Here is a 20,178-nt window from a genome sequence, read left to right on the forward strand (position 1 = left end):
AAAAAATGTGTATTTCAAACTACTCATCTGATAGCTTTGAAATTTGGTATACAGGTTCCTACAGATCACCTTAATGATATTTATTGAAATTATGATGAAATTGCAATTTTGTAATTTTGGGGCGATTTTTGCAATTTTTGGTCAAAAAATGTGTTTCTCAAAAAGTACTGGTCTGATAGCTTTGAAAATTGGTGTAAAGGTTTCTGCAGATGAGCTAAGTAATATATATTGAATTTCTGATTAAATCTGTAATTTTATATTTTTTGGGCAATATTTGCCATTTTTGGTCAAAAAATGTGTATTTCCAAAACTACTCATCCGATAGCTTTGAAATTTGGTATACAGGTTTCTGTAGATGAACTAAATTTTATTTATTGAAATTATGATGAAATCTGCAATTTTGTATTTTTGGGGCAATTTTTTCCATTTTTTGGTCAAAAAATGTGTTTCTCAAAAAGTACTGGTCTAACAGCTTTGAAATTTGGTATACAGGTTTCTATAGATGAACTTAATTTGATCTTTTGAAATTATGATGAAATCTGCGATTTTTATTTTTGGGGCAATTGTTGCCATTTTTGGTCAGAAAATTTTATTCTCAAAAAACTACTCATCCGATAGCTTTGGTTGACATGTTCTTGGGGGATGATCTGATGTGATATATTCAAAGTATGATGAAATCTTCAGTTGTGTTTTTCGCAGCTTTTAGCCACTTTTTTCTGGCCACTGCATTGAGCTATCAAAGATTTCCACCTTCTTCATCAACATGTGTCAAAAATAGTTATTCTCTACATAAACACAGCGGAGCTATATCGGCCGCTAGGTCGCTTGTATCAAAATTAACATATGATGGTCACTTGACCATGACACCAAATTCTTATCTAAATAATTTGGTTTGACTTCACTGTTTGTAACTCTAGGGTTTGACACAAAATTCTAAAAGTGTTAATTTGTAGTAAAATACTTGAAAAGATGACGTTATGTTATCGGGAAGCACATCATCATCAGATCCAAAGAACATTTTACTACAGATTTTACTGTATGTTGGTGTTCATCTATAATTCAAACATTTTTTTATCACCAGGCGTATGTACATGCACATTAAAATGTTTTCCATGTCATCAAGTGTCACAGTTGAATTGATTTTCGTTTCCCTTTTTTCATTAACTTTAATCATTTCCCCCTTGAAATTCAGTTTAAAACCACATCTCTTTTATAAATATTAAACAAATCTTAGAGAGTGACTTTTAGATTCAGATGTAAAATTTTATGTTCACTTATTCCCCTCAATTTTTGGTAACTATCCAGTTAGACACAATTAACTTGCCAGGGTGAAGTAACCAGGCTTATAACTGACAGAAATTTTATCTGTTGCAATAGAGTGACCTCTGTCTACTGGTTTTACTTCTTGTCAGGTTAAAGCACATTTGTGGACAAAGGAAAAGATCTAAAGCTGTTAAAACATTGGTATTATTTTTCACAAAATATACCGATGCGTGGCTTATTGTGCAAATTTGAAGATTCATCTATTCTTCTGGGAAATAGGGCTGTTCATAAATGACATCAGATTTCTCTTTAATGTGCAATAATAGACATTTGTTAGCAAAGTTAGATTTCCTATTTAGAAATTATGCATGCGAGACCACGAAAATTCAACAAAAATACAACGTAATAGGGTGACTGCTAAATTTAAATGTTACAATGAATGCTACAAGACATAATGGCTGAGACTACAACAGCCAAGCATGCAACATTGACGTTAAGTTTGTCCACATTTCAAGCAGCAGTCTGATGTCATACATATGCAACTATATTTAGTAAAACAACTGCAAACAGCTATGAGATACTTAAGCAATAAAGCACAACAAGCGACAGTATACCACAAGATTTTGACCAGTTCATGACATATTGTGCACGAGTGATAGCAAGTGCGTATGTGAAGTGAACTTGTCAAAATCGAGTTGTATACCGTCACTGGGTGTGAATTATTGCTATTATATCATACCAGTATATTGAAATTCTGGCATTGAATGTCAAAAACAAATTTTTGCTCAAGCTGAGATCTTGTGCGTATGCCAGCCGACTGGTATATCGCCAATATACCACAGTTCTTTTTGCGTCTCGAACGATCAGATTGCTGTATTTGCGCCATCAATATACTAGTATGATATAATTGTACATTTTGAATAGAAGTGTTTGCAAGTTAGTGCATACAGGGTAAGAAAAAGTACATAAAATATATGAACCAGTATCTTTAAGGTTCCATGAATCCCTAACCCTAATTTTCTTTTCTTTCTGTAGTTCTGTACATAATAAGCAAGCGTTTTATGTCTCAACATTACACTGTACGCTTTCTATAAAAATGTATCCGTTGTAGTATTTTACTTGGCAATATTGGTCTCACTTTCCATTCACTTGGTATTATAATTCAGCAAATTTAGACCAATAAAGCTTGAAAATAAGTCGCTAAATAATTTGGATTGCCTTCTGTAGCTTTCCAAAAATTTGGCTTATGCTTTCAGTGAAATGATACAAAATCTGTTGTGCTGAGTGAGTGTATTTTCAATAACGCTGTTTGTGGTCACAGGTTTGGTTCTAAATGTGGCTGCATGCATATGACGTTGAACATTGCTGCATAAAATGCCGACAAATTTTATCATTCAGTTGCATGCATGGCTGTTTGTAGTCTAAGCCATTATCATTATATGTCTTTGTAGTGTTCATTGTTACCTTGGCAGTTGCCTATAAAGTTGAATTTTTGTTGTTCTTGCATGCATAAGTTACATATTACTGAGAGAACACTGACATAATTTGCAAAGAGCCCTTTGCTCACCAGTGTTCAACCAAATTCTACCCTCGTACATGTACCTATCCTAAACACATGAAATGATGCATTATTACAATGGAGAAATAGTGTATGCTTGAATTTGCATATTGAAAGATAAAAGCCAATGAGGTGCAATAGAATTTGTCTCAGTTTGTTCTGATACAAGGAAACTATACTGTAAGAATATCATCACAGAGGCAATGTTATTTACTACCATGTACCATATTGTGTAGTTTAACTGTATATGGTCGATCACTAAACTGTTCAGCATTTTCCATTTCAAAAAGTCTTAATTCTCATTACTCAGCTCTGTCCCATGCATATACCCAGATATCTACATGTAGCTATTTCATCTTTTAATACTACAGTGTAGTTAACTTGTCAACATAAAATATTGGAAGCCTTCATGCGATCTAATAAAACCATGCTGTATGTCTTTTTTGTGCTAAGTTCTATCTTTCTAGTTCTCTGCGCCCAAAGAATTGTTGAAAACATTTCAGACACAATATAACCACCATACAACTCTTCCATCTTAACACCATTCAACATACAAGTAGGTATGTACAATTATTCAGGGCAACTCATCCAATTTTAACCATGCAACTACTGTGTAAACTTCAAGTGCATAATGTACAATTGAGTAGAAGACCAAACTGGCTATATATACATTGCTACAGAAATTGTAGGCCTACATGTATTATATTGAGACTCTGCGTGAAAATTTAGAATCATTTTGCGCAGTCTATTGTAATGTACATGTTACCAATAATCTGAAAGATAAAATAGCAATAGTGCAATTACACTCTTGAATTCACTACTGCGAACACATAGCAGATTTTCATTTGTAAATAACATATTTGTCACATTCCTTTTAACCCAAGCAAATATAGATTGACTAGCCAGAATACATTTACCATTGATTGCATCTTATCAGTATGAAGTCATAGGTTATCACTACAACCTGTGTCAACAAACAGTTAATATACTAAAATGTGCCAATAGAAAAGACATAATCTCATGGTAATAGGTTTCAACAGCTGTACTTTGCACCCGGTTGGTTGTACAATAACAACTTAGCTGTGCCTAAACCTGGTAGAGAATGATTTGTTTACTGGGAGTGTCAGCAATTTTAGTCCCAACTTTGATTTGCTGTGGCCATTGTGACATAAATTATTTCTGATTGGTCTGGCATTTAGCTTAGTGCCGTGTCAAAGGTTACATAGCCTTTTGACCTTGAAGGATACAGTATCACATTAATCTTTCTGAAAACACAGTCAAGTGAAAAACAACTCATTAAGAATTGATGAGAAAAATAAAATGCGTGCTAGTTTGCTATTTATTGGGTTTTAACTGTCATAAGTTTGAAGAAAGAAATTGCAATTTTATATATTATTGAAAGAATTATATTCTTCTTTCCATTACAATTAAAGAGCCATACATTCCTAATAACAGTGATCAGTTTAACCTTGCTTAAAATTAATTGCCTAAGTTATACAGTGTGTGCATTTTGAATTCTAGAACACAAGTTTCTTTGTTCTATCTGTGATATTAAGGTATGTGGAATGACAAGGCATCCGGCAGAGTTTGAAACACAGAAACAGGTGGTCAGACATTGTCCTTCTTGTCTACAGGACAGCAGTTTCGAAGTTAAAAAGCAGATGACCTGTTAGGTCATGTTACCATAACAAAATTGTCATGTTTTCCTAGTCTAAGCCACTGTAATTTACATCACAACCTCTGAGATATGAAAGTAACAAAATGATCATCCATGTCAAAAGAGTTTTGAATTCAGCCCACATTGCCCAAATGTCTGTGTGAACCTTGAACTTTTAATATGTACATGTTACATTCCTTACTGTATATATAGTAGCCATAATCATGTTAGTGCATGTTGTCAACTGCAAGTATTATTATTATCAAACACGGTTGTTTCAGTCTATTCTATTCATAGATAAAATACCGCATACAAAAATTTACAATCAAAACTCTACCACAGTCTCTTTGACAGAACAGATCCTCTATGGTTATATCACTGAAGATGGCACTATATTCACAATGTTGAAACATGTTCTGCATAATTTTCTTTCCGTTTTCAGCTGTGAGTTTTCAACAAAAATTAGAAACTCTGTATCCCTAGTATTTTACTATTTGTTCTCAGGAAAGAGATAGATGAAATTACACACTCACTGACTATTGTTTACATTGATAATGAGAGTTAATGAATTCTAGTCCAGAACTCTGTTTGTCAACAACAACATTGCCATCGTGTTTGCAAGGTGTCTACTTAGTATTTCAATGGAGGAAAAATGAGATTCTTTTCTCAGAATTATAGAAATTGAAATATTACCAAAGTCATACAGCTTTTGTTCCTTTAGTGTATTCTGGTAGTTTTTAGTACTTTGTAAGTTTCAAGGTTGAACAAAAGTTTTTGCATTTCTAATGGCCCTAGCTTGAATATTTTTAAAGCTTCTTACATACTGGTAACATATGTGTATCATTATGTTTGCTGGTAAATTTCGTCCACAGTTGTTCAACTCCTGCAGATATTTTCTAACACTGTCATGTTTTCATGAAAATGACACTATTACTGGCCCTGCATGATATTCAGTATCTACTTCGATGTAACCAAAAAAATATTTACAGTAATCAGTCATGAACTTTTCATGCTTACAATTATATTGTCATAATCATAGTATTTTGCATTTGCAGTTCAAACTGTAGACCAATCAATGATATAATTCCATAACCATGGTAGTAGTGTAGTCTTTCAAGTGTAATATGCTTGCTTTCATTGGTTGTGAGTGTACACTGTACTTTGGCCAAATAACAACAGCATGGTATCATGTGATCTTGCAATTCATCACAGATTATGTCACAACCAAGTATGAGTCATGGAAATTTTGGCTGATGTGATTTCAGAGTTTCATTGCAGTGACAGGACAATAAAAAAACCATTACCCATATAGCTTTCTTTAAGTGGTGTTGAGATTTGTTTATTGAGAATTACACTTAGGTAGTGTCCAGGAGAAGTGTTTGTACAAACATGGTGTTGTAAGTAGAGCTCTTGAGTGCTCTGTTATTGTACACTGGAAACAAAGAGATACAAAATGCTGGTCACTGAGAATTGCAAACCAATGAAACATACCCCCCCCCCCCCAGTATTGTCATTAAGAAATAAAACCTTTCCAAAAATCTTGCATTTGACATAAATAAAAGAATTTATGTACCTAAGTACAATGCAGTTGGACATTCATGCAGTTAGAACTTTTTCATTCAAATAATTTTAGGACATTAGTAATGTACTTTCATCAAATTCTTATAATTATGAAGGGTTAAACCTCAAGAGCAGAGGGAGTCAACAAACTTGTCAAAATTTACAAAAATAGATGTTCTTTTATGTTTTGACCAGTTGATTGTCATTTGTGATCATCAGACTTTCATAAATTTTTCAGTCTCTGCATTTCTGATTGGTCTGCCCTGTCAATCACTGGCACAAATGGAATTCACCATGACTACTATAAGTCTCCTTATCCCATCTTTTGAAGTTAGTTGTGTATGCAGAGAGTGCAAGTTATCTTAAAGTTTTCTGTATTTCTGAATCCCCGCCATTACATGTATCTGCAATAAAATATGTAGCTGGCCATTTCAAGGCCAATATGTGCATATTACATGTCTGATGCATTATGTTGGTTCGTTTTAAAGTTACCAGAAATAAATAATATAGAACATCTTTTGCCAGAATTTGCCCATTGATGTTGTTATACATATATTATTACTGGGTTGCAAGTTGTTCACAAAATACAGTACATGTATGGTTGATTTCTTGTTCACTGTCTGCAGTAAACACAACAGATTTGCACAGATCATTACATGTCGTATATCAATGGACTTTTATTCAGTACAGGTCAACATAGTGTATTTCATCGCTCGCTACCTTTGACTTCTCCTTGTACCATTACCTTTGACGTGTATATTGTGACAAGGTCTCGACTACCTTGTCACAAGCCTGAGTACAAAAATGTTTTGTTTTTAAAATTTGACTTTTGCACCTTGAAATTACATGTAAGACAAACTTTTTTGCCCAAACTTTCCTCAATGAAAGTTTGAATTATCCCCATTCAAAATCAAGAATAAAAATCAGGGGTCACCGTGCAAAATTTGGTACTAGAGAGAAATGAATACTGATATCAAGTTTACTGATACTTGAAACTCAAAATGGTTGCCATCCTGTGCTAACTCCATTTAGGGGATTTTCAATTGTCACAAAAATAAGTCATGAAAACTTGATCTAGTCAGTGAGTATTGAACATGAGCCCTAGCAAGTGATAGACCAAAATTGTATTGTAAAAGTTTGAGAGTCCAAATATATATCCCCAACGTGCACTTGTAATATACAATTGTACAGATTCCATTAACCAGTGTAGGCAACCGTTATACTTTTGAAACCCTTGAAATAGCCAAGAAAGATGGAATGGTTTCTCTACTAGTACAGTTACTTCAGAATTTGTGATGTGCTGATCAACATAACAAGTATTTTTTTGTAGAAGTATACATTACTGTACATTCCTAAATCTTGTATATGCATTGCTGAAACTCACTGAGAAGGCAATTTGCCTCAAACATAAAAATTCTGAACAAATATCAAAGAATGTGAAAAGCTAAGAATTTGACCATCCTGTGAACTGTATGACAAATACTATTCAAACAATTCTGTTAGAATTGTGGCAAACCAAATAAACAAGCACACCAGTGTTTGATTACTGGAAATGTAACAACAAAAATAAACTTGAGGGATGATGGCATGAGATTGCAATCGGTAACTGAGTAAGCACTGAACTAACAGAGGTCGATAGTACAACCATTCAGACCAAATATTATTGTGTACTGGGGACAAGAGAGTAATATATTAAAGTGATTGTTAATGGAAATTGCTGTGAAATTTTCTACAGTCTTCGTGTAAAAAGCAATTGTTTTGAATTCCATGCAACACAGTTGTGGATTGTGTGTGAACTCAGGCTTTTTCACTGTCTGCATGTAGGATTTACACCCAACACAAGAACATTCAATCATTTCTTTTTTTGATCTATCTGTATCTGGTATGGTAACGTTGTTTGGATAAGACACAGTCCTGTGGATATGAGGAAAAAGATTTGGGTCATTGTTAACTCTGAGTAGGTCTTAAGATTTCCATGGCTGCATTTCAATGCAAGTAAGAGTAACAAGTACGGATCTGATAGGTGCAGTACTTTGTTTGTTCCCTATTATTGATAGCAGCCATGAATTTTGTCATTCAAAGTAAAATGAATGAGTGGTTGCTGGCCCAGGTACTTTGTTGTATAGTATGCAGTTATAATGTGGTACATATATGTTGTTGTTCAAGCTGTTACATACTTGTACCGCCAGATTTCTAGCCTCAGCCATTGAAAAAGAACATTGTGTGAGTGTTCATTATGTAGTAAGCTTTCTGCCTTGTCCTTGGTGACTATTGCTTTAACACAAATTTCATGGTCTCTGTTTGTCTATTGTGTTTCATCAATGCACTCTCTAGCTCTATTATACCAATGCCTTGTAGCTATATCTGCTGTTGATGCCTCCATTAGGACCAAGTTAATGGCACTGTGAAACACAGTGTCTCATTTTACACTGCCCAAGTTACAAAGAAAACATCCTCTCTGTACACACTGTCTGTAAAATGTGTAAATTGAATGCAAATGGCATCATTTTGATCAAGCAGGGAAGATTTCATTTTCCACAGTGCAGCAATATAGATAAAGGCATCTATTGCTTCTCAATTGTACATCTTTCTGTATATGACAACATGAACAAAAGAAAATGGAGACTCTAGTTATGATAAGCCACACACAATTCAATGATGTAGGGGCTACATGTATAAGGTAATTCACAAAATAATAGTGTTTATATCCAAGTACATCATGCATCATAAGGATTGTCCAGTGCGTGTACATAACCAATGCCAACAATGTGCTCTGATGTAAAGCCTTATATTTTGTATTAAAGTGACCATAATATTATGATACACCATTTCTAAGCAAAACTTAGAATATAATGATTGCCTAGAGGAATTCTCATCAACCTGCTTTTTGTGTAGTCCTATTGATTATACCAAATTTAATTTAATTTAACTTTAATTTAATCTGAGTAAATGTGGATTAAAATCAGGTTTTTGTCCGATTTCAGTAAATATGTACAATGGATTCTCATATTTTCATTGGCATGACAGCAACCATCTTTTAATCATATTTTGCTCAGTAGTAAGAGTTTATTGACCTACAAAAACTGACGGTGATTATCAATACGGTAGTATTTATAAATTCTACTTCTCAGTAAAGTACATGTGTATATGCACCAAGCAGAATTTTGTCAAATCACGCGCAACTCATAGTCATTTACATGTCTCCATCTTGAGGTGAACTGATGAAGTTTTCGGAAGGACTGAGGCAATGTAAGATCTGTACTCTCTGCATTGGGAATGTAGACCGTGTGTATATGTTGATTGATGGCCTAGAGTTCAAGTGGTGACATTCTGTCATGCCACAGAAAATTAATGTGAAACGTGGCAGAATTTCAACGCAAAGAGCTTACACGTTATGAAGAAAAAGTAAAGAAAAATATTGCTTTGTAGAATTTGAAATGAATGCCTTACAAATTACATTGATATGATCCTAAACTCAAAACAATTCTTTATAGATATTTTTCAATAACAGAAGGATGATAAAAATTTACCATTTTAATTTAATGAATCGAATCCTTATCAAATTACTGCTGACCCAGATGACAAGTTTTGCTAGGGCAGGCAGAACCAAACAAATCATCTAGCGATTCTGACACTCAATCTCAAAAATATATTTCTGCTGGTGTCTGCCATCAGATTGTGTGAAGCTACTCACCTACTTGCAATGAACATATGAGGGCACTGCTAGAACAAGAAGATGTGTGTTCAAACAACTTCAATGCTGACATATCTCATTGTAGGGTTGAACTTTAAACAGAAATATCTTCAGCTAGCTTGTTCTCCCACAGTATACTGCCAGTGTTGTTACTGTACAGAGGACTACATGAATATAACAAGGATTCAACTTCAAGCATAATTAAGATACATACGTAGATAGACATTTAGACATTAGTGTCCTTACAAACACTGTATGCAGAGTGCTCAATAAACAAGATTTTTCAAGAGAGATTACAAGAAGACATAACTTGACTTTTACAAGAAGACACAACTTGACTTTGAGTGACAAATTGACTTCAAGACATTAGGATCAAGGTTTAAGCCATACAGAAGACAGAAACTACATCCAGACACACAATTACATTGCAATCTCTGACCGTTTCTAACCTATCTATCAACTTCAAGGTCAATGCCACAATTGTAGGCCAATTCTTTTCTATAAATGTACAAGTAGTAGATACATGAACAAAATCTGGGTCCATAATTTTTTATAAGCTGATAAAGGAGCATCTCGTGAGAAACTAGATTCTAAAATACATCCATGCATTTCATTCAGACAATTATCACTGTCTTTCTATACTGTATAGAGGTAATTTTTTCTCTGTAGTAGTTGGTAATTTGTAAAAAATGAACAAAGTGGTAATTTCCAATGAATGGAAGATGAATTATTCATTAGAAGCATTGAGATATTCTCAATAGAAAGTCTCGTATCTCCAGTATTTCAGATTAAAAATATTAGGAGACCTGAAGGAATTATGGGTAATTGCTTATTTTAATTATCAGTAAAGTAAGCCGCAAATTTAAGAAATTAAAATATTTATGATCTTAACAGCATTATATATGATGGTTGGGTTATGTATACTGATATTGTAATGCACTTTGAAGGTCTCATTGAATTATGTACATTTTCACTTCTGGTTAACTCTATCTTTGTTAAAATTTCAAGCCAGACCTTTCCACGGCTATAAATGTGCAAATGTACATGTGAATTCCATGCATCTGTGGAAAGTTGTCTGTAATTCCATTTACGTTATGTCTGCAAATTTACTGTCCTTCTGGATGTTGTGAAACCGCAGGGACACCACAGAAGCAAAAACATTTGATCCGTCAGGGACTACTCCACCAACGATGACTTATTGTAAAACTTCTTTCGGTTTTATATTTTTTGAAAATACATCTTCCTGTTGTCATGGCATTATTTCGTAATGCCTTGCCAATGTCAATCACACTCAATGAATTATTTTGACAATCAAAGTCATTCAATGGTACCTAGTTTTATTTGACATTGTAAAGATATTCACAAAATTATTAAATTTGAAACACAAATAAACACATTTTAATGGTACAATCACAAGAGACACGTAAATCTTGTATAAATTTCTCAGGAGTTTGCCAAAACTTATTCTTAATGGAAAACATGTGATAATGAACATATGAATGGACAAGGACATGGCCAGATAATTAACCCTTTTCCTGCCAAGTTTCCATTTCACCAGCAGTTCAAGTTCATTAAAACTAGTGAAGCACAATATGTCCCATACGGTGCATTTTCAATAAAAAATTGAACATTTGAAGGCCCCTGAAATCACAGAAACTTTAAACATGATTTTCATGGACTAAAGCTGTTGGAACAGACCAAGCCAAATTTGTAGAAATACGTATGGTTTTGGCTTAATACCGCTTTTCACCGAGTTGGCTGATGAGGAAGTGATACTGTCTCGCAAGTATAGGGTTAACAGATAATTTTCAGCCATATTAAATAGCATGATTGCTGAACATGAATATGCATGTATTACCTGAAATTTTGAAAGTCTCCTAATGCATTATTTTGTTATATCTTTGACAGAGAACAGATGCCACTAACATCAGAAGGACAGATTACCATGGAAAAGTCACCCAGTTATTTTATAACCCCAGAAGTTCCTAGAAGGATTTACAATATGTCCAAAGATGTAAAACTGCTGGTAGTGGTGCGAGAACCAGTGACTAGAGCCATCTCAGACTACACACAGACAGTTAGTAAACGCAAAACCAAACCCTTTGAAGAACTGGTGTTTGTTGGCAACTCCAGTGTTGTAGACACTGCCTGGGGTGCAATACATATTGGAATTTATGCAAAACATTTTGAAAAGTGGCGTCAGTATTTTCCATTGTCATCCTTTCTCTTTGTGAATGGAGAAGAGCTTATAAGGAATCCTGCTGCTGAGATGTTACGAGTGCAGAACTTCCTTGGCTTGAAACCTATCATTTCTGAAAAGAACTTCTATTTCAATCATACAAAGGGATTTCCCTGCTTGAAGAAATTGGAGGATACTAACAACCAACACTGTCTTGGCAAGACAAAAGGTAGACCACATCCAACTGTAGATATTAATATTATCAAGCGACTAAAAGACTTCTATCGACCATTCAATGCCAAATTTTACCAAATGACTGGAATAAATTTCCGTTGGGAGGATCACACCTATCAGATGAATAGATGATAATGTAGTGGATCACTAGTCTGTGAAAGATCAGTTACTCCTGCCATGGACAAGAGACAGTAGAGGGGATTTCTGATCAATCATGAACACTTCTACCTGGGAAGTAGACGTACATACGTAGGTGTAAGCTCTGACAACATGACCCTGTAGATGGCTTATTGGACTGTGAAGTGTTGACAGCTTGTTGACTTTCCTTGGTCCAAGTTATTTGTGATGTTCTAGTCACTGAAATGTTTCATTGTAATTGATCACGTCACTGCTGTACCTATAACACATGGATGAGTTAATAACCACAGTCATACCATATACAGTTTACAGGTTTGAGTTGTAAAAGGTGTTTGGATTTCAGCAGTGCTGATGACAGACAATTCAGTACATTTATGCTATAGATAGCAGAAAGAGACAACTTATTATGTGACAAAAGACATAGATTGTCAGTATGAATTAACAAGTAGATTTTTGTGTGAAATTTGCAAATGGTTGATTCAGCAAGTAAAGACAAGAGTTGTTAACAGATGGTGTCATGGAAGGATAAATACCTCAACAGATGGACACAATGCAAACTGTCTTTCCCAACAGTTCAGTCAGTGTATGGATGTCTGTATCAGGTCTAATGAGCTCCCCATGGCAAGATATCACTAGGAATTCTACATGCTTATCCTATCCCAAATTGATTATAATGCTCTCTATCAAATGACTCAGGAAATCTTTAAAGTGAACTGCAACGTCCTTCTGTGAGTTTAACAGGACCTGGCCTGGTGGCTAGTCAACTTATCAAATGAAGAAAATATGAAACATCACTATACTGCCAAATGTGTTCTAGGTGCCTAGAACCTTAGTACATGTACATAAATTCAACAAGAAAGGTGTCAATTGTGCAACTGCACATTTGAGTTATTTCCTAGTGAAACCGTTTTCAAAGATTTATTCCAAAGGAATACAGTTTGTACATTCTCTCAGTGTCAGAATGTATTCAACTTTTATATACGGGTATTTGATGTCTATTTATATTATCTGTAACACTGTAGAAAAATATTTATCTTTTGCAGAAGGAAGTTTACTCTTAGGAAATTGGCAAAGGCATGAGACACTGACAAGTCTTCCAAGCTTATTGAAACCTATTTATGTTAGAAAACTGGACATTTTGTAGAATTTCACTTTTTTTATAATTACTGTTGGTTCAGTAAGACAAGCCTTTTTTTGAAGTCAGAGAATTTGGTGACAAGGAAATCAAGGGAATCCAAAGTGTAGCATCGATGTAATTGTAAAGAAGTTGATTCCTGGCTAAGACACAAACATTTTGAGATTGTGTTAATTTTCCCTTGTATAAGTATGTTTAAAAAGTTGATCTTGATTTGTAAAATATATAAAGGTCTAATCTGTTTGTTGAAAATAAACTTGAAAATTTGGGGAAAGATTAGAAATTTGACTGAGTTTGTAGCATCATAAATGTTAGTTTGTAATATTCAGGAAGAAGGGGTGTGCATGCTTGCAGAAAGCAAAAAGTCATATGTACAACTGAACTGTCATGGTCTTCATTTTCAACTTGAACAACCATAATGTTTGGTTGGTTTTGTTCTTATAGTGGCTTTGATATTAACTTTGATCATATGTGTACCAGCAGCTTTAGCAAAGCAGCAGACAATATTGCTGTATTTCTATAAACTATGTCCACTGCAATCATAGATCTAGATTCCTATGTTCTGTACTGTAATACAGCCAAATTACTGGTGATCAGTAAATCTGCAGAGAAATACTGATATTGTTCAGCCATACTGACAGGTACTGGACTATAACTACATTGCCTTCTGCTGCCCTAGATATATTAAGTGTATAAACTAATATGGAAATAATAATAACATCACACTGAAAATTTTTTCTTTACAGTTTCAATTAAATTGTCAATCCGTGTTAGGCATATGTCTGGAAATTTAGAAATTATAGAGTTGGTCATGACAATCATCAATAGAACAAGTGAAACTTTTAATACCAGATGAAACTAAAAATTTCAACTCCTCACAATGAGAGTCTATTAGCCGATGAAATCAGTCCCAACTCTGCAGTCAGGTCTCTCTGCATCTACTCAATACAACCTTTAGCAAATTGCAACCAACCAAATTCACATCCGTCTTGTATGCACCACAATGCTGCCCTATGCTTCCAAACAAATTATATCAGCCTAGCCAATCAGCTATCTGTCATCTCATACCTGTAAACCATTGTGATACATAGCATTTAGATTATTTGAGGTATCTACTACAAGAAAACTGCAGGCTGACAAGAGAAATAATTCAGTTCAGGTGATGAAGTTGTCACGTCAGCCATCTTGGAATTAGAAATAAATAGGTAACAGTGTGTCATACGACCTTTATCACAAAATACTTCAAGGATTATTCTCCGGAGGGTTTGGAATGACTGTCGTTTTGGGCAACTTTCTGAAATTTGTGATAATCATTAAGTCAAACTTGGCATGGGCAAATCTTTGAATTTTTAGTTGTCTGTGGGGACTTATAAGATTGGTCATGTCCGTCCGTCTGTCCGTCCGTTCACGCAGATATCTCAGAGATGCCTGGAGCAATTTCATTCAAACTTGGTACAGGGATTATTCCTTATGTCATTCATATGCACGTCAGTTTGTTTTTACGATCCAATCAAATATGGTCATGTGATGGCCATTTTACTGTAAAAGAGGGGACTATGTTATTGACAATGCTTTTTTAGCTCATATTTGGTTTTGTATATACATACCAAAAAGAGCTTATATGATGAGTCAGTGGCGTCTGTATGTCTGTATGTATGTGGGTATGTATGTGCGGATGTATGTCCGTCACACACAAAGGCTCCCATACCACCAAAGCTACAATCTCAGTATTTGGTGTACAGGTAGATGCGGGGGTTGAGATGTGAATTTGTTCAAATGAACACGTCAGTGTCAAAAATGTGCAAATGAGGTAAGAAAAAGGGAAATCCTGCAAATGTGCAGGAGTGATGGCATGCCAGTGACTTGAAACAGGCAAACTCCACTGACCGTGAGTCATTTCCTGTCATTGTTTATGAACTGTTACATATTAACAGACCTGCTCAAACCATAGACAGTAGAGGGGGGAAGACCGCCTATGCTCAAACCAAGAGGGGCTAGCTGCCTTTCTGCTATGCATGTTGCTAAAGTTGACCTCCAGTACCTAAAGTTTCAGACTTTAATTACTTTTGTCATTCTTGTTTTTCTGGTTTAAATATTGCTTGTTGTTTTTCTGGTTGTACTGTTCAGAAATCATTGTTATAACATCAACGTAGAATTTTCCTGCACTGAACAGATAGAAACAACATTTATTGTTGATCTTTGGTACCCATACTGGTATGTATCAATTCTGATCAAATTTGAGCGACACCGTATAATTGCAGTATTTTTTGAAAAAGCTAGACCAACCACTAAATTTCATGAAACTTTGTAAAGGTGTTTGTCACACAGAGCTGATAGCATACAATGAGATATGTCAGTATTGTATAATGTATAAAAAACCACAAATGCTCAGAATAATCCCATGAACCCTCATTAAAAGTAATTTTCAAAAGATAAAACCGCGTAAAATTTTTATTCACACTATAAAGAATTTATTCATATTACTATCGTAACAACAACAACCAAAAAACCAATGATATGAATAAATTTAATAATATAGAATGTTTTATAAAGTCACAGTTGTGAAGCATAGTGTAGCAAGTTTCAAATCAGAAAAATTTAGCATAACTAGGTGACTGTATTTTAATATCATCAGAGGGTCATTTTGCGTGATATGTAATCAGGATGATTATGATTTAAATATCATTACACATGCTAATAGCTAACTGAAGTTGACCTTGTTACATTTACCAGTGTGGATCAAATAATTACATAGTCGAAGGAAAGTAACATTGTTGCCCAAAACTTGCACTTTCCGATCCCATTTAGTGTTAATTTCACTTAATTACCATTAACAAGTTTGCTATTAAAGAATAATACATATAATTGATTTTGTGTCAAGTGTCAACCAAATTACCAAAGCATGACTCGGCTGATCCATAAAATAACATAGGTTCAAGTAAAGGAAACTGCCTATCGGCCTGGGAAACATGTACAAACATTGATTGCAGCACTTTAAGGACATGCCACCCTGAGTGAGGAGTTTGGATAACTCTGTTTATCTTGGCAGTATAGGCAAAGCTAATGATCCCACTTGTCAAGTAGTTTTCAGTCATTATGAAAGCAGCTATTTATGTGAAAAGTTATCAAAACAAGGCATGATCTTACGTCCCCTTCTGTATCAAATTACATGACCTAAGTGTACTCTGTAGCACAGTAAGGACGCCGACTCTTATCTACAAGCGATGGCGTAGACACTTGGACATTGAGTGTTTCCAGATAAAACAGTTACATCTCTGTCGTTAAGTCTAATAGATCTGTCATCAAATCAGTTTGAAGTGTCTACTGTTCAGTTAACCACCACTTTTCATCCACCAAACCTTACGAAGAAAGAGCCCTGATATAAATCTTGCTTTCGAAAGCGGATTAAACAAAACAATGATGACCCGATTCTGAAGAAACTCGGCAGTCGACAGTAAATTTAAGAAACTTAGTAAACTGTGTGTTGTTATGATCGGTTCAAAGAAATGTAGATGGTGGTTTAAGTCTAGACAAAGTGAAGGGTAGAGTAAAGACAATCTCAAAGACTGTTTATGATGTACCTTGGCCTACTGCAGTAGTTTGTCATCGTCTCAAAAGATATGCCCGGGTGTAACCACAGGAGCCTGGAGTTGCCAGTGTAGTATACATAGAGAGAAGAGGCCCCTTGTATGTATACTACACTACCAACTCCAGGCACCTGTGGGTGTAACAAGTCCTAAAACCAAAACGCTACCGAACCCAGTCAACAAACCTGTACACAAAAGGAGGTTCCTTCGAACAGATTGGACATTTTTTCCAGGCTGGCAGGAGAGGATTTTTTTTAAATCGTAGCGGGAAGGCTGCTTCTAACAATTTCCACTCCCACTAAATGTTAATTTGTCCCAAATATCATAGAACAGTATGTTTACACGCAAAAGCACCGCCCCATGCAATCTCTCGAAGTCAGTGTACAAAACTTACAAATTCGCTGAATTTCATTGAAGAACTCTGCATATCATCAAAGTGTGAAATGAAGAGTATCATCGACATGAAACAGGAATGATAAATGACAGGTTCGTCATTGGCAGAATCTGGCTGTCCATTTTTCCAGGCCTTCAGTGGCAGTGCAGAATATGGTTGTCTTTTTTTCATGTCGTCATTGGCAGTGCAGAATCTAGTTGTCTTCTTTTCATGCCGTCATTGGCAGTGCAGAATCTAGTTGTCTTCTTTTCATGCCGTCATTGGCAGTGCAGAATCTAGTTGTCTTTTTTCAGGCCGTCATTGGCAGTGCAGAATCTATAGTTGTCTTTTTTTTCAGGCCATCATTGACAGTGCAGAATCTATAGTTGTCTTTTTTTTCAGGCCATCATTGACAGTGCAGAATCTACCGTTGTCTTTTTTTCAGGCCATCATTGACAGTGCAGAATCTACAGTTGTCTTTTTTTCAGCCTCTAAGTGGGTTCGCAACTCTTGCAAGCACGGCCAGACCATGCATGGTACACTGTATTGGTTCTAGACTGATCCAATACGCTGGCTTTCGTAACTGTTAAGTATTTCTTCTTCTTGCTACTTTCTTTGTCCCTTCCACACAAAACATTATTCATTAGTCCGGCATGCCGGGCGAAGGAAACGAAAATAAGATTTGAGATGAAAGTTACATTTGATACCGTCGACGTGAACACGGTTGAGCAGTGAGTAAATATTTTCATAGGCCACTGACCGTGCACCCTTCAAAGAGTTGTTGTATTATTGCGAGTGCCAATGCTGAAAACTTTAGCCCCACCCTGACACCGGTATATCATATGCCCGCAACCTTCGACTTGTCAACAGCCAAATTAACTCTTGAACGCTCCTTTGTGAAATATCATCAACTTCATGTGAATCATGAAACTACTAGTAAATGTGCAATAACTGTAGAGGGTATTGTATGTATGTAAGAACAAATGGGCTTTTCAAGTAAAATAAACAAACATAATAACATACATGTGAATGAAATTTTTATGCGGAAACCTTTTCAATGTATGAAGTTCTCGTCTATATAAATTAAAATTATTTTCTGTCTAAATGAAAACCTGTATGACCACCATGTAGCATGATATAATGATTTGTATATCGAATTAAATCAGACGTAAAGTTAGGTTAATAAATTACAGCAACACAAGGCAAATCTCATTTGGAAGTTGGAATTTTGAAAACTGCAAAATTCGTTTAACTTGCAAACAAGATTTTGCTCACATTACGGTACGCTGCCATGCGTTGGCAAGCGATAAAGCCTGTTAACACATGCGTTCTTGAGTGTGATACAGCAAAAAACAGGATGTTTGAACAGTCTCATATACGTTACGTTTACTTTTTTGTATGTGGCACACAAGTTTTGTAGATAACATTTTAGATAAAAAGAACTGACTCATTTGAGTGTTTGGATAGAACACACAAGGGAATAGCTAAATTAGTTATCGAGTTGATAGTAGAGACCGAAGTTAATTAGGACTGCACTCTGGCTAAACAAACCATAATACAATGTATATGTACTGATGCCAATCTGTCTAGACACACAAAGATAAACAGTGGAGTGGAGAGTTACATGATTAGTATTTCACTCAAATGAGTCGGTCTTTTTATCTACAATGTATCTACAAACTTGTGTGAGACGTACAAAAACGTAAACGTAATGTATATGAGACTGTCCAACCATCCTGTTTTTTGCTGTAGGACGTACTTCGTAACTGACGGATTTGAACCAGCAGATGTTTTCTCGAGAAATCTAGTAATATATCGGGACAGTTTGATAGTGTGTACTCAGTTGTTTGTTACACCTCGTCCCCGCAAGTTTGTGCATAGACTGCATAGACCCTAAAAACGGATTTTTAGGGTCTATGGTTTGCGCAATAAAATCCTGATACATGCAAACTTTGATAAGACAAATCACAGTCTTCCACCATGATGAGGTACCGTGAGCAATACAGATAAATAGGGTTACGGTTTACATAACGCAGTTAATCTATGCTAACCTTACCGACGTACACCGACTCTAGGTTTCCGTAAACTAGGAAAGATTTAAAGCACCAAATGTTGATACAAAGAAAGGATACGGAAACACAAGAGCCCTTAGTGTTCAAGTTGATAACATTGACACTTTGGATCGGATATAAAGATGATCTATGATGTATTAACATCGCGTACATTTGATGTCCTTATAATTTTACATCGCGCTTTGTAACAATAACAATTTCCAACCAAAAGAAGGTTATATTTTCTTGTACAACAAGACAAAATGAACATGATTATTAATTTCTTTGTTTATGTAATGTGAAAACAGTCTACGATCAGCTAATTAAATGACAATGCTTCCATACATAAGTTCACACAAGTCTGTGTATTTCTACCTTTCTGTCTATATCTGTCAATATTGCTGTCTTATTGTTCTAATAGCTATAGAACATCTCACTTTGTATGAAATGGAAATTTGTATCGATCGTTGTGAGGGGATGTTCTGTTCCATGTAAATTGATCAATTTCACACACTCTGATCTTGGATGTACATACACAGATACAGGCGTGCTGTTTTCTGGGTAGTTTCTATAAGTGTAGTTTATGCTCCGTTTCGACGTTCTCTTCCGTGATTAGGCTACGGAAGAGAACGTCGGAACGTAGCATAAACTATACTTATAGCAACTACCCAAAAAACATCACGCCTGTTACACAGATACAACTCTCCCTGCTAGAACGTCCGTTGAGTGATAATACAGATGATATCTCT

At 35.2% G+C, this 20,178-nt stretch overlaps 1 protein-coding gene across 1 annotated transcript in view; it reads left to right on the forward strand.

The window, feature by feature from the left end:
- The window catches only part of LOC139152143 (heparan sulfate glucosamine 3-O-sulfotransferase 6-like), a 31,118-nt gene extending 17,417 nt beyond the window's left edge, over positions 1-13,701 (forward strand). The window contains exon 2 of the mRNA XM_070725244.1: positions 11,641-13,701. Within this exon, the coding sequence (XP_070581345.1) occupies positions 11,641-12,277 (637 nt within the window). The 3' untranslated portion in view covers positions 12,278-13,701. The remainder of the gene's footprint in view (positions 1-11,640) is intronic.
- The last annotated feature ends 6,477 nt before the right edge of the window (positions 13,702-20,178 follow it).

Source organism: Ptychodera flava, chromosome 15 (genome assembly GCF_041260155.1).
Source record: "Ptychodera flava strain L36383 chromosome 15, AS_Pfla_20210202, whole genome shotgun sequence".
Taxonomy (NCBI): Eukaryota; Metazoa; Hemichordata; class Enteropneusta; family Ptychoderidae; genus Ptychodera; species Ptychodera flava.